The sequence below is a fragment of the Diplotaxodon limnothrissa genome, linkage group LG7 (genome assembly GCF_057381915.1).
Source record: "Diplotaxodon limnothrissa isolate DT_005_m linkage group LG7, D_limnothrissa_male_GT1.1, whole genome shotgun sequence".
NCBI classification, from domain to species: Eukaryota; Metazoa; Chordata; class Actinopteri; order Cichliformes; family Cichlidae; genus Diplotaxodon; species Diplotaxodon limnothrissa.
In genome coordinates this window covers 45,635,452-45,650,322 of record NC_140602.1, presented here as the reverse complement: position 1 = coordinate 45,650,322, position 14,871 = coordinate 45,635,452, and the positions used below count along the sequence as shown (strand labels likewise).

The window sequence follows — 14,871 nt, the reverse complement described above, 5'->3', positions numbered from 1 at the left end:
AATCAAACATGTTCCAGTGTTTGAAGACAATCAGCCTACAGCTGTGAGCAGCAGCCACTAAGCCAGTCTTCAAAGGATGGAAGAAACTTTTGGCTTACAAAGGCTCTCAGAGAAAAGTCATTGTTTATTTGAAAAATCAGATGTTTTTTCTTAATTAATTTAATGATAAGTCACCTGAAAGGGAGCCCCAAGTGTGCTATTGCATCTCTTATCATGGTATTTTGTGCTGTGTTTGCCAAATGGTGCCAGTGACTTAATGACTTACTCCATTCTGATTTCAGACAGCATGGCTTTAAACAGCACAGACGACTTTCCCTGAAGCTGAGTGTTTCAGTTGTTCTCCGTGCGATAACAGCATGCCTCCATTTACATGGGCTGTTCACAACCTGCTGTGCAGGTGTCTCAGCATCCCCATCTCTGCGTGGTTCACTCTTCTGTGTCTCTTTATCATTGTGCCAGCTGTACTCGGAGGCTGTTTTAGTATCCGCAGCTTGTATTTGAGGACACTTCTCAAGATATTTGAGGTGAGCTTGATTTGGGTGCCTAATATCACTAAAAAGGTACAAAATCAAAATCCTTTAAGTTCATATGTGTTTCATTCAAAGACTTTCTAAATGATAAAATCTGGATTACTTAATGATCATTTATTGTAACCCCTGAGTTTTTAGCAAAGTACATTTAATCATGTTGATTTGAAAAATGCATTGCAACAACAAAAGGCGCAAAGAGGATGGAGGCCTTTGTTCTTAAGGCTCAGAGGGACTGTTAGAAGCACAGGGGATGTTGCTGCTGCTTCTTCGGGGAGTAAGGCTTAGTGACTCCACCCTAAGAAGAAGCAAGCATTTACCCATGTGATAAATTCTACTACTCAGGAGAAATGTAATCGTAATTAAAGCTTAAGGAACATGCACGAGGATTGCAACTGTTTTTTGTTTTGTTTTGGTTTACGGGCTGGAGGACCAGGTTACAACATGGTCACCCTGCTTGGATGTACAGTGATGTTTTATTTGCAGTACATGCCATTATGATACTGTGACGATGATATAGTGTTTTTTTTAAATGTCTTCTCTGGTGCAAACATCATGTTCCTCAAAACTGTTTGGTTTCTTTAAAACAGTTTTTTTTTAATTTTTGGAAAAAGGTTGGATTGGAGGTAAATTGGATCACAATATCAGAACTGTTTCTCGAGTTTCTATGCTTTGTTTTCTTAGCTGCAGGCTTCTGAGCCAAACTTGGTTTCCCATCCTTTTCCTCAGCAGAGCTTTAGTCTCCAGGGAGCATCTTGCCCAGTTTCATTACTTTGATCATATTTTTGTCTGTGCTTTCCATTTTCTCTTTGAATCTGTGAACTTGAAGGTATTTTGGAGACCTATAAGGGTTGTTACTAATGCTTATCTAATGCCACAAGAACAACCTTTGAGAGCTCAAATAGAATAGAAAAGCCCTATATAAGAATCAGTCCATTCACAGCTGCTTGTCAACAGAAGAATGAATGCAGCGGTAAATTGTTCAGCCTATTTTTTATGTACTTGTTTTTTTTTATTTTTTTTGTCCTAAATTAGTGGGCAACCTTACGAATGGAAATGAGAGCAAAAGAAAAAAATCAGCAACTCTACAAAACACATACAAATGGTAAACCTTTTTTTCATATATTGATCAGTGTTATGATTCTGGGACGTGTATCTTAGTCATTTTGAAGTGGTTTTTTTTTACTATTTAGTTTTCCTTATGTAATCTGGTTTTCTTGGTTTTCTTTGGGTTTTTATATTCATGTATCTTTTCCCTGCAGTACATTAGTTCTGTCCTTGGTCATAGTTTTGTATATTATACTTTCCTTACTGTTCTGCCCTTTTGTGTCAAATCTCCATCGGTCATGTTTACCCTTGTTTGGTTATTTCCTGTTTTATTTGGGTAACCAGTGTCTTCTGTGTTTTGGTAATTAATTTACTTGTCTAGTTTCCCATAATTAGTGCTCCCCTCCTGTCACTGTCTGCCTCAAGTACCTTGTGTATTTATTGGTGTATTTATTGTAATTGCGTCTCCCCTCGTCCTTTGTGGGGTAGTCCCACTAGCTGTGCGGTCCTTAGTCCCAGTCCTTTTTCCTTGTGGATTTTGTCACCTATTTCTGGACTGCCTGTTACTTGTTCTTTTATTGGTTCAAATGCTCAGGTTTAAACTGAACCTTTATCTACTGCATCCTGTATTTGGATACTCCACAACACCTCACACAACTGAACCTGACAGTCAGTCATAAATGTTTATTTGACTTGTATGAGTTTTAAACAATGAAATCATTCATTTTTCTCTGCACGCTCTCTGCAGGTATCATAGCCAAAGAATCACCAGCATCTTTGCAGCAGGAGATCCGGGGTTCTGCCAGCTGTCTGTGCTCAGATCATGAGTTTGATATGGCTGATATCTTCTACTTTTGCCGAAGGGGCGTGGAGAGCATAGTGGATGATGAAGTGACCAAGCGATTTTCAGCCCAGGAACTTGAGAGCTGGAATCTGCTGACTCGGAGCAACTACAACTTCCATCACATAAATATGAGACTTACACTCCTGTGGGGGCTGGGACTTCTCACCCGCTATGGCATCCTGCTGCCTCTCAGGTATGACTTGTGTCATTAAAAGAACTGTGATTGGCTGGGTGACTGCTGAGGAAACTATTTGTTCTTTTTTCTGCAGGGTTACTCTTGCAGTCACTGGCATTAGTCTCTTCCTATTCCTGACCACCTTAGTGGGGTTTTTACCAAACGCAGCGTAAGTTTGCACAACACCTAAAGTCTCCAGTGTTGTGAGCACCAGCCTGAAGAGATATAAAGTGACTCTGTGGCTACATGCTGTATGTCTTCAGGTTAAGATCCTACCTCAGTGAGAAGGTTCACATGATGGGCTATCGCATGTGTGTAAGCTCTCTCACGGCAATCATCACCTATCATAACAGGTACAGTAAAAAAAACCCAAACAAACATCAGCCTTATTCAAACCCATGGCAGCATCACGTTGTTTGACAGGAAAACAGCTTTAACGTAATGTCTCGATTTAAGATATCCTAGAGACTAATCGGGTGACTTTTTAACAACAAACATGGCAGATTTTCACTATTTTGTACTGTGTCTATGTGTCTTATCTGCAGAGAAAACAAACCAAAGAATGGTGGTATATGTGTGGCCAATCACACGACACCCATTGACGTGATCATCTTGGCCAGTGATCGCTGCTACTCTTTGGTACAACATTTTGTTTCTCTGAGTTTGTGTACATCAGCATTTATCAGAGTATTTGAGATGAGCAGAGTTTTTGTTTTTGAACTTGGCTCTCAGGTTGGACAGATGCATCGTGGGTTGCTGGGGATGATCCAAAGAGGAATGGTCAAATCCTCCCCGCACATCTGGTTTGACAGATCAGAAGTCAAAGACAGACACCTAGTGGCCAAGAGGTAAAATTGCATCGTCTTTATATATAAATCCCCTTTCCTCATGAGAGACAAAAAGTAAATCAGTGTGGGTGACCCGGGATAGGAAGGATCAAAACTGCCAACAGAACATATAAAGAAAGAAAGCAATCACTCATTTATTCAATGAGTGATTGCTAATAATATTAAGTTAATATTAAAATTTACTTTGAAGACAAATAGGAGAATTCATTAATTCACTAAATATATCATATATTGCTATTTATGTTCAGATTTGTTTTCATATTTCATTTATTTGGTATTTTTTGATGTTCTTTTTTGATGTTTACATTTATATCTTTACTATTTCCCATCATTTTAGACCCCGTTTATTGACTGACTTTATGTAAAGTGTATTTTTCTTTGCAGATTCATTCATGCATTTTTCTGTTTTAATTTCTACTTCAGTATGCAAATAAGTGTGCTGTCTTTGGCTGCTCCCTGTTCTTCAAGAGGTCACCACAACAGATTGGTCCTCATATTTCACTGAGCTTAGATTTCACACCCAGTGCCCTCGCCGACTAAATGTGCTTGGGAACTGCACTGGAGTTGTGTTCTTGTGTTTCATCAGGAGGATTCCTTTTTTGGGGGATGTAACCACTTAGGATGTTAATGTGGTTAGCAACGGATAGGAGGCATGGCTGGATAAATACAATACTGTGCAAAAGTCTTGATCCACTGTCATTTTTAAAAATATTTTTCAAGGAAAATGGGAAATAGGTGCAGCGATTTATTGAAAACATACATGACAATACAGCACATAAGAAAAAACTGTCAGCTTTGTTTTCATTTATTTAAGCAGTCGTCACAAACAGTTTTCTAGGCGTCTTAAAGCACATTCAAAGCTCTTCTTTGGATGATGTTGTTGCTTCACATGGGTTCAATAATGTTGGGGTCTGGGAAGGCCAGTGCATCACTGATAGTATTGCATTGTGTTTTTGTTTTTAATCAGGTGCTATTCTGGATTGGCAGTGTGTTTGGGATCATTGTCATGCAAAACAATGAAGTTAGTCAGATACTTTCCAGATTGTATTGCATGGTTTATTTAAATCTGAAGCTACTTTCCCACTTTCATAATTTTGTTGATTTTGACAAGATCATCAACAGCACTGGCTTAAATGCAGCCACAAAGCATGAAAGAGCCTCCACCTTGCTTACAGATGGCTGTCGATGCTCACTGTTGTCCCTCCCTTCTGAACTTATTTGTACACAGTGGCAAAGATTTTAACCACAAGCTTCAAACTTGAATTCATCACTCCATAAAAGACATGTATCCACTGATTTTCATTTCAGTTCTTGTGTATTTTGGCATCCCTCAGCCTTTTCTCCCTGTTTCCCTTTCTGAAGATTGGCTTCTTGACAGCCGTCCTTCCACTGAGACCATTTCTGATGAGTGAACAGTAGCTGGATCAGCTGAAGGCCCAGATGCATCTCACGTGTTCTGTGTCAGATCTTTGCTGATTTTTTTCCTATATCTTAAGGACATTAATTTCAGATACTGTTCATGTGCTTTGGATAGCTTTTTAGGTCTGCCATTTCTTCTCTTTTCCTCAAACTTTTTAACAACATGCTTCACATCTACATTACGTGTAGACACAACATTGGTTCGTCTATTGTGTTATAGGTGTGTTTTTTATGCTTAAATGATCCACAGGGCATTATTAAGTGGCTTAAAAAAACATTATTGTGAAAATAGTCAGGGACAAGAACCGGACTCAGAATGAGTGAAAAGGCAGCCAATGTGCAAAAGACAAATTTCGGAAGATCTTCAGAAAGCCTGGAAAACTATTGCTTAAGAGCACTTGAAGAAACTATAAGAAAGTCTAGAAGCTTGGAAGCAAAGCATAAAGCATAAATGAGGGGTGACTCAAGACCTTTGTACAGTAGATGCAGTAAGGGGGTGTATATAGTTATGTGTGTGTATTTGCATATGCATGTATGCATCATATCACAGCCAAAATACTGTGTGTCAGGCATTTACCACTGCATGATTCCCACTGTGAGTTTCACTAAATTTGGTTCACGTGATTAAAAGTGAAGTATTCAGCAGTCAGTGTAATACATTGGTTTCGGCTATTTGTATAATTGCAGTAGGTAAGACTAGATTTAAAGTGGTTAGATTTCAATACAAATATTTTAATCTGTTTGTTCTGGTTTTTCATTTCAGGCTTAGTGATCATGTGGCTGATAAAACCAAACAGCCCATCCTCATCTTCCCTGAGGGTGCGTATCATAATGGGTGTAATCTAAGCAGAAAGCAGCCGAAACAGCCTCGTTAGTATTGTTAAGATCCTCACACTGTGTAATTTTCAGGTACTTGTATTAACAACACATCAGTGATGATGTTCAAAAAGGGCAGCTTTGAAATTGGCTGTACTATTTATCCCGTTGCCATTAAGGTAGGAGCTTCAGTCCATTTCCTCCTATCTCCTCATACTGCTCTTACTCACTGCTGACGGGCCGTTTATGGTCATCTTGCAGTATGACCCTCGCTTCGGTGATTCTTTCTGGAACAGCAATAAGTGTGGCCTGGTGTGGTATCTTCTCAGTATGATGAGCAGCTGGGCCATCGTATGCAGCGTTTGGTACCTGCCACCTATGAACAGAGAGGTAAAGCCCTGCCTTAATTTAAACAATTTAAATCATATAATGTTTAATTCATCTTTTTAAGAGCCCGATTTTTCTTATTGTTCATATGCAGGAAGGAGAGGATGCAGTACAGTTTGCCAATAGAGTGAAAGCCGCCATAGCTGCCCGAGGCGGATTAGTAGATCTCATCTGGTGAGACACGTTTATATTTATATATAATTTATATTTCCGAACAATGACGTGTTCATTGTTGGAAAAGGGAAATGTGAACAGTGGTGCAACTGGGACTTAGAAACTGTGCAGTGTTATAGTTGCCCAATTTTACTTGTTTCCTTCAAGCTTTACGGAAGAATTAACAAATGCCGACTTTGCACTTGTAACCGCTGACAATTCAATGAATAATACCCCTCAATGTATGTTCTCTCAGGGATGGTGGACTGAAACGAGCCAAAGTGAACAATGCTTTTAAAGAAGGGCTGCAGAAACTTTACAGCAAAGTTCTTGTAGGTGACCATGAAGACCAAAGTGAAAGGATGGAAACCCAGGAAAAAAAAAAGATTCAACCACAAGACAATGAGGACACAGTGAATGTATGTTATCACTGCAGAGTTTTACTTCTTAAAGAACATTTTACATAAGGTGAATGTAAAATACCACAGGCAGCAATTTGTACAATAGCTGCTTTGTTGGGTACAACTTTCTAGTACTGGGCTGGACCCTCTTTCATTTTGGTCCAAAATGTGCCAAGAAAATATTCCCCACACTGTTACACCATCACCATCAGCCTGAACTGCTGGTAAAACGCAATATGGATCCATGCTTTGATATTGTTTACACCAAATTATGACTGTGCCATCAGCAGAAACCGAGACTCAAACAGGCAATGTTTTCCAATCTTCTGTTTTACAATTTTGCTGTGCACTCAGGGACACTCTTCTCCATGCCACAATCAGAGTCACTTATATCGTCTTCCTTCCTCATTCTGATACTCATTTCAAACTTCAGCAGATCTTGTACATAGACCATGTACATATTACTAAATGCATAGGATTGTTGCCCTGTGACTAGATGATTAGATATTTGCTGTAACAATGAGTTACACTGTTATTTCTACCAGGCTGTAGACCAAAGAAAATGATTTTATGCATCTAACTATCTATATTGCTTTGTATCCAAGGTCAGTCTAAATGTATTTAAAGTTGTACTTTATTAACTTCTCTTTTTTTAACTGTTTGCATTAAGGCCAAAAGCTGAACATCTCTGCAACCGTTTTGTGGGCATGTGAGCTTGTTGTTGTAGTATCTGATTAAAACATTTTCCTCTGACTGCAACAAGTGTTTACTACTAAAGCTGTTACATCACAGCCAGACACTTTGGCAGTGCTAGCTAATGTACTAATCGGCTCAAGTGTCTATATGTGACTTTGATCTTTGCTGAATTTTGTCCATGAAAAGGAAAGCGAGATCACACTTTTTCAGGGCTGCTCCACCGTTTAAGCCTTAATAATGAAGAGCTTCAGTTTACTTGTCCTTGACTCTTACAGCAGACTTTCCTCTACAAAGCAAATTAGCCACATTTTTCTTTAAAGTTTGTTCCCTTCCTCAAACAGCAGGAGTCAGTATTTGAGCAGCAATTTGTGACATGGCAATCCATTTACCTTCATCAACAAACATCTAAATTGCTCTATGGACTCGTTTAGATAGCAGTGACAAAAATAAATAAATAAATTTACCGTGCCTATGCAAGTGTATTCAAGGTCATATGTATAGAGGAAAAAGCCTGCAAGGAACCAGCTCTGAAACTGGGGGAAAACAGACCTGAGAAATATCATCTCACATTCGTGGTTTTTCGGAGACTTACAACCTTGATCTGCAGGTTTGATGTAATCCATGAAGACACTGGCACTTCAATTTAATTACAATTCAGCAGAGCTGAAGGTGACACTGAATCCAGCCAAATGTGGCTTGTCGGGTATCCCATCCCCTCTCCAAGTGACAGAATCATTAGAGCAGAGGTATCAGATTTTAGACATCAGTGGCATAGCTGCTATGGAAGGAGGATTTTTTAGTTTTAAATTATGACACAATTTGGAGCTAGTCTAAAAATACAAACATATAGAGCCAGATTATTATTTAAATGCATGCACCGTAAATACATCGAGGAATAATAAAATCTTTTACATTCAGTCCTGGTGTTATTTGGGCTCATTCAGTATGCGATGACGCTGATGCAGTCTGACAGGTACAAACAAGCATCAGGTGTTCTCTGTCATCTAATTGATTGCTGTGTCGCGAGTTTCGTTGGAGAAAACGTGTAACCTGTTAATCTGAGGGCGTGCTTTATACAACCAAGGCCCCTTTCTCCGTGTAACCACGCCCAATCAGCTGGTTCCTGAAGTTCAGCGAGCCTGAGGAGGAAAAAAAAACTTTCCCTCGCTTCTGTGCGGTCTCTTGGTGAGCCGATGGTAGCCACCACTGTGTTTTGTTTTGGAGGATTACATTTTTAACGACTCTGAGCCGTGTCAGCATGTCCTTGACGGATCAGCAGTGGTGTCCCACAAGCGTCCAGGTAACGGTACTCCAAGCCAGGAGCCTTAGGATAAAGGGGAAAAGTGGCACCAACGATGCGTACGCGGTCATACAAGTGGGCAAAGAGAAGTACCAGACTTCAGTGGTGGAGAAATGCGTGGCTCCGGTGTGGAAGGAGGAGGCCTCTTTCGACCTCCCGCAGCTGAACCAGGGAGGAGGAGGCAGCACGCTGCACGTCCACGTCCTTCACCGGGCTCTGGTGGGCCCGGACAAACTGCTGGGACAGGCGGTCATTAATCTGTCACAGCTCAGTGAGGACAAAACACGCAACAAAACCGAGTAAGTTTTCGAGTACAGCCCCGAAGTCGGTGTTATCTGACGTAAAAAGTATTCAAAATGTAGTCACAGTACTAAAAATAAAACAAAACTACACAGAGTGACTCATTTCACAGTAGCAAGGGGAAACAGAACTATAATTATCGATGATTTCATATAACTCTGTCATGCAGTTGCCGATGATAACAGCATTTATTAAAATGGGTGGGGGCTTTTCACAAGCTGCAAATTTTTTCCCCTCCTTTAAAATGATTTCACTTAATTATTCGGCTATAACTGTCTTTAAACGGTTATCGATGTTGTGTCAAAGAGTGACCGTCTGCCAAAACTGATTTCCACTGTTTCCATGTTTTGTTTTGTTTTGTTTTGTTTTGTTTTTTTTCTATGTAATGTCTTTACTTATATTGGTAAATTATATTGGTAAATAGACTTTAGTGAACAGTATTTACCAAGGGGTTATTTTAAAAGTATCTTTATGACTCTGTGTTATTGTACATCATAACCATTGCAGTTCTTTCTGGCCATCTAAAATATCTTTAGAGACCTATTGTTATATTTGTTGCAATTTCTGCTATCCTCTTGGCCTGATTACTCTTAAAAATACTTTTTAAATGGATAAATAAAAGCTATATAGAAGTCACTTTGCCAAAAACAGATTGGGGCTTCTACCTTGTGATAGGAATGTTGTTTGTGACTCAAGATGACTTGATATAATTCATGAGGGATTCATATGACATGTGACATATTATAGGCCAAAAAATTATTTATAGCATTTTAAATATGGGCAATCCCTTTTTGACAAATACCAGATCACATTAAAGTTACTTCAAAGGAAGCATCGCTTTGCCTGCAAAACCGTCCCCTTGGAGTTTCTCTGATCAATCACTCTTGCTATGCAGCCAGCCTCCTTGACCTCTCTAAAGACGGACACGTCAAAAGAAATCAAATGAGGATTTGTTGGTTTCTACTTGCATGTAAATGGGGACATTACGGGAGGCCAAGTGAATAATAAGCACCTCTGATTTTCATCTGTGACACAAGGGGAGGGAACCCTCGGTAGCTCCTTCTGTCAGTCATGCTGTAGTTTCTCGATCTTCATAACACCCCATTAAATAACCAGTATGGTCAGAATCAATAAACGTGGTATAATTTGTGAAAACTGGCTAATGGTTGCCCTATGAGTGTTTTTATGTGTTTGCAAGCCTCACTGGGCATGACTCCAATATTTATCTGTTATATTTGGACTTTTTTTTTTTTTTCCTTAAAGTTGTTGTGATGTGAGCTATTGGAGGATGCACGCTGTGCACTGTTTATGCATCAGTGCCCAGACCTGCTCTGGTGGGTTCGACTTAAGAGTGCCGCCTACTTGCTCCAGTAGAGCTTAAGGGATTTGTTCCCACTAAAGCAGCCTTTAAGAATGCCAAGCAGCATTATTTACCCAGGCAAATGAAGTGAGCTAGATGATTTACTTTCATTGACTGAAGGTGTCAACAAGAGGGAAATTGCATCAAGAAAACCCAAGCTTCTGTTCAATTTTTTCTTTGTTTCAGAAAATTAAAAACTTAAATGTTTAATTTAACAAAACTGCTAAATATAATTAACTATGTGAAAACATCCACACCCATCTATTAGTGTGCAGTAATAATGTAAGTGAACATGTTTTACTGGCCTTGCTGGTACTTTTATATCTGCTCCTTTAAGCAGAAAATGCTCTTTACTCTGTTAAGTGTATTAGTGCTGAAGTTAAATTTTATTTATTATCCAAGACAAATCTGTCCAGGTCCACAGTGAGACATCTGTATCTCTGTAAGAATGGAAAACATTTTCTTTGTAAGCTGTTCCTGAGTGATTTATTCCCCCCGATGTGTAGCTGGTATTATACAAAAGCACACAACAATCTAGCCTGTTAATCTTAACTCAAACACACACACTTGTTCTCCTACCTGTTGAAAGGTTTTCTTGTTGTTTTTGTTTTATTTGGGTTTTTTTTTTTTGTTTTTTTTTTTTTGGTTCCGCTTTGTTAAAGGTCTTTGGATAACTGCATCAACAAGAAGGCTGGATTTGATGTTGTGATTCATTAATTTTCATATTTCCTCCGCCATGAGGAAGCAAAGAGGTCTAGCCATACTCTGGCATTGTGTTTTTTGACTGAAATGAGCTGTGACTGAAAGGCATTTGGTCACAATTAATTTTTTATACCGCTCTGCCTGTTTGGCTAGTGCCCAGCTCTATTATGCTCTGGAAAGAGGATGCTCGAGTATGCAAATGTGAACTCCACCTGCCTGCAGGTTGGACTATCTGATCATGGCTGATTTAATATTTAAGTTTTCCTCAAGCAAAACTGCAGAAATCTGCATTTCTGCAGTATTTTTATTATGTGTGAAGTCAGAAGCTGGTGCTGTGTAAACACTAAGTTCGATCTCTGTTGATTTTTATGTGAGCTCTGCGAATGCACGTTGCCTCCGAGGTTTCATTCTGGCTGCTGCCTTACATTCCTGAACACCTTATCAAGGAAAAACAAACAGTGATGGCAACAGCAATGGTCATGCAAGGTCAGTTTGTCTGAGTAAGACCACTGTGGTAGTACCAAGCTTTATCACACAAGCAGGGTTACATGTGTCATGCTGCTAGCACAACAGTGCTACTGTTAAATGTGCACGATGTGTTTGTGAACTCTGGAAATCAAGAATTCGACCATGTTTAGCACTTTTTGCTTGTTGCTTGCAATAGACATTGGTATTTTATTATGAGGAACTATAGTTTGTGCAGCTGTGTGTGTTTGTTTGTTAATAATTAACAAGGAAATCTTCCATTTTTAGCAAACAAAACTGATTATTTAAAAAAAAAAACAATCCCACTATGAGGTGCAGTGGTAGCTGCTCTGGTGCGCTTGTGGTCTTCCCGTAGTATGGTTTTCCCAGCTGTCATGGACATTTTCTTTTTAATTTCACTTATTAAAAAATGTCTGTCACACCAATAAAAAGACACTTTTAATTACATGCACATTAAAATAAAAACCCACTCATTGTATAAACAGACTCGTGAGTTTTGTTATATAAAATTTATGGGCTGCAACCCTGTCTCCAGAAAAGTTGGGGAAAATCTGCAAAGTTAAATTATTTTAATTATTTTCAAATCACTGAAATCATTTAGTTTACTGAAAGCTGTACAAAGAGCACACAGCAAATGTTGAAACTTAGACATGTCTTCAATATTTTTAATTTGAAGCTAGCAGAAAGTTCCAAGTCAGGTAGGGGCATGTTTACTTCTGCGTTACATCATCTCTTCTTTTGGCAGTATTGGGTATTTGAAGACTGAGGACACTAATATATAGTTATTTATGCAGAAAAGCCTTTCAGGCTTGATGTAGGACTTCTGTTCAGCATTTTTCGAGCTCCTCTGTCACATTTTTGTTCCATAATGTCCCACATATTTTCAGTTGGCAACAAGTCTGGACCGCAGGTGGGCCAGTTTGCATCCAGGCTTGTTTGCTATGAACCGTAATGTTTAATACCTGGATGATTTGAATTGGCAGTTTCTTGCTGAAATGTAGTAATGTGCAAAAGTTTTGAACCACCCCTCATTTCTTTATGTTTTGCTTCCAAGGAGCCAAACTTTCTTCTAATATCTGAGTGTGGTCCTGTGCGATCGTTTTCCATTTCAAAGGTTTTCTGTGGACAGTGGCTGCTTTTTCAATCACTTTCACTTCAGTCCAGATCTGAGCAATTTCTCTTTCTTTGCTAAACGTTAGCCTAACTAGCATAACTATCTGCAGCAGATGAACAGTATCTGAAAGTCATGTTTTTAAGAAACTGGGAAGGGAGATAGGGGCGGGGGGAGGAGGGTGTGGGGATCATCTTGACAGAGAACAGAGCAAAAGGCAGCCAACATCCAAAGATGCTTTAAATGTCCTTCAAGAAGCCTGGAGAACTATTCCGGAAGACTACTTAAAGAAATTACAAGAAAGCTTGTCACAGAGTTTATAAAGGTGGTCATGCCAAATACTGACTTTCAAGCTCATTTCAATGGTTTTACCTCATATCCTGTTTTCCATGCATGTTTGCCCATGTTTCAGTAAATAACTCCACCCTTTCCAGTTTTCCAAGAAAAAATATAAAGAGATGAGGGGTTGCACAGTCCTGTATGCCAGGCTTTCCCTTTAAAAAGCATGACCTGGGTGGACCAGCATGTTGCTCCGAAACATACACAGTATGGTCCAATATCCTAAATATATACTGTGTGGACACACATATTACACCATCTATACATTATACCTACAGGAGCTACTTATCCATGGAAACCCACGCCATGAAGCTCTTGCACACCGTGTTTATGCTGATGTTAATACCAGAGGAGGTTCTAACTTATTCAATCATCAGTGTTTTGGACTTTGATGCACTATTTGCACTTGGCGACCTGCTCTGTAACATTTTATGTGGTGTGCCTTTTTGTGGCCAAGTGCTGTGGTTCCTAAACACTTCCATTTTGCAATATTACAGCCTACAGTTGATTGTGGAATATCTAAGAGGAAATGCATTTCCTCTTAGATGTATGTATTCTCACTTTTCAACTAATAACAAGTGTCAATAACCAGCCAGATATTCCCTCATAGTCTTTTTTTTTTTTTTCAGAGTGTAGGAAGAACCAATTTTTAAAAGAATTTTGAATGTTTTGCTTGCCAGTCCACAGGACTGTTTTACACTTTGCCTCAATCAGTCTTAAAAAGACTTTGAGCAACAGTGCTTTTCTTCCATCTTGTGGCTTTTTTTTTTTTTCTTCCCTCTCCTGTCCTTTTGTAGGGTTATGACTTGAATTTGAGGACCAACAGTGGTCTTCATTGGCTTTCATTGATTTCCACTACAGAGCATAGTCTGTTTTTAATGTTGTGCCACCTGAGGGCCGGGAGATCAGGACAGTTCAATATCGATTTAGCTTCCCACCCCCCTCTTTTTTTTTTTTTTTTTTTTTCTTTGCTAGATTCCAACTGTCTTTTCCATTGTAAATTTCAAAATGTTATTCATACTTTTATTTATTTATTTTACTTCTGGAAGAGGCTCTCTGGGATGTGCTTTTTATGCACAATCATGCTAAGTCATCTAGGTGTGTGTTGTTGTTGTTTTTTTTTTTTTTTGTCTACCATTAACTATTTTTAAACATTGGGTTTGGGAGATTGTCTTTTGTTGCCAACATTTTTTTTTTTTTTTTTTTTAAACCTATTAAAAAGGAGTTTCAATTTGTGCAATGTCTCATTTGTGCTACAGTTACACAAATATATGGGGTATTTGCATGACATACACATGGAGTTGTACAAGGGCATTACAGCAGCCGTCTTAGCGAGAAGCGTTAAATTAAAGGTGCTATCAAGCAGCCAACTTAATTCAGTTTTATTAATATAGCACTAGGTCGGGGAGGGACAAACATCTGATGCGACTGGTTGGAGGGCGATGGGAAGTGGTGGAAATACAAACTGTGTGAACTGCTCAGTGTATAAAGGGGAAGTCCCTGAGCCATTTGAGCCTATAGCACTATAAATAAATGATGGTTCAGGGTCAGCTGATACACACCTGACTGTCAACTATATCAAAAAAAGGTCTTAAGCCTAATCTTAAAAGTGGAGACTGTGTGTCTCCAAAAGCCTAACTGGGATCTAGTTCCATAGTAGAGGCCTGATAGCTGAAGGCAATGATTCCCATTAAACTTGTAGAAACTCCAGGAACCACAAGTAAGCCAGCAGTCTGAGAGCAAAATATTATGAAGACTTTAAGATGTGAAACATGATTAAAGGAATAATTATACACTTGTCATGAAACGGTGTAACGAGCTAATCTAGTAAGGACAGATCTCAAGTATAACTTCTGTTCATCATTTCTGACTTCTTACATAGCTTCATTGCCTTTTTCAAGTCACTGTGTGATCTAGCATATGTTATACAGTTTTTCAGTTTTAAAAGGCACCAATTTCA

The 14,871-nt window shown here is 39.0% G+C and overlaps 2 protein-coding genes across 2 annotated transcripts in view; both read left to right on the top strand.

Annotated features, from left to right (window-relative positions):
- Positions 1-356: 356 nt before the first annotated feature.
- Positions 357-6,845, top strand: gpat4 (glycerol-3-phosphate acyltransferase 4). The gene is made up of 13 exons (XM_085357089.1): positions 357-524; positions 1,563-1,632; positions 2,323-2,611; positions 2,688-2,762; positions 2,857-2,946; positions 3,139-3,232; positions 3,326-3,441; positions 5,624-5,679; positions 5,770-5,855; positions 5,938-6,066; positions 6,158-6,237; positions 6,473-6,635; positions 6,750-6,845. The coding sequence occupies exons 1-13, from the start codon at positions 357-359 to the stop codon at positions 6,843-6,845; spliced, it is 1,512 nt and encodes a 503-aa protein (XP_085213215.1).
- Positions 6,846-8,484: 1,639 nt separating this feature from the next.
- Positions 8,485-14,871, top strand: part of rab11fip1b (RAB11 family interacting protein 1 (class I) b) — a 16,948-nt gene continuing 10,561 nt past the window's right edge. The window contains exon 1 of the mRNA XM_085358218.1: positions 8,485-8,912. Within this exon, the coding sequence (XP_085214344.1) occupies positions 8,572-8,912 (341 nt within the window). The 5' untranslated portion in view covers positions 8,485-8,571. The remainder of the gene's footprint in view (positions 8,913-14,871) is intronic.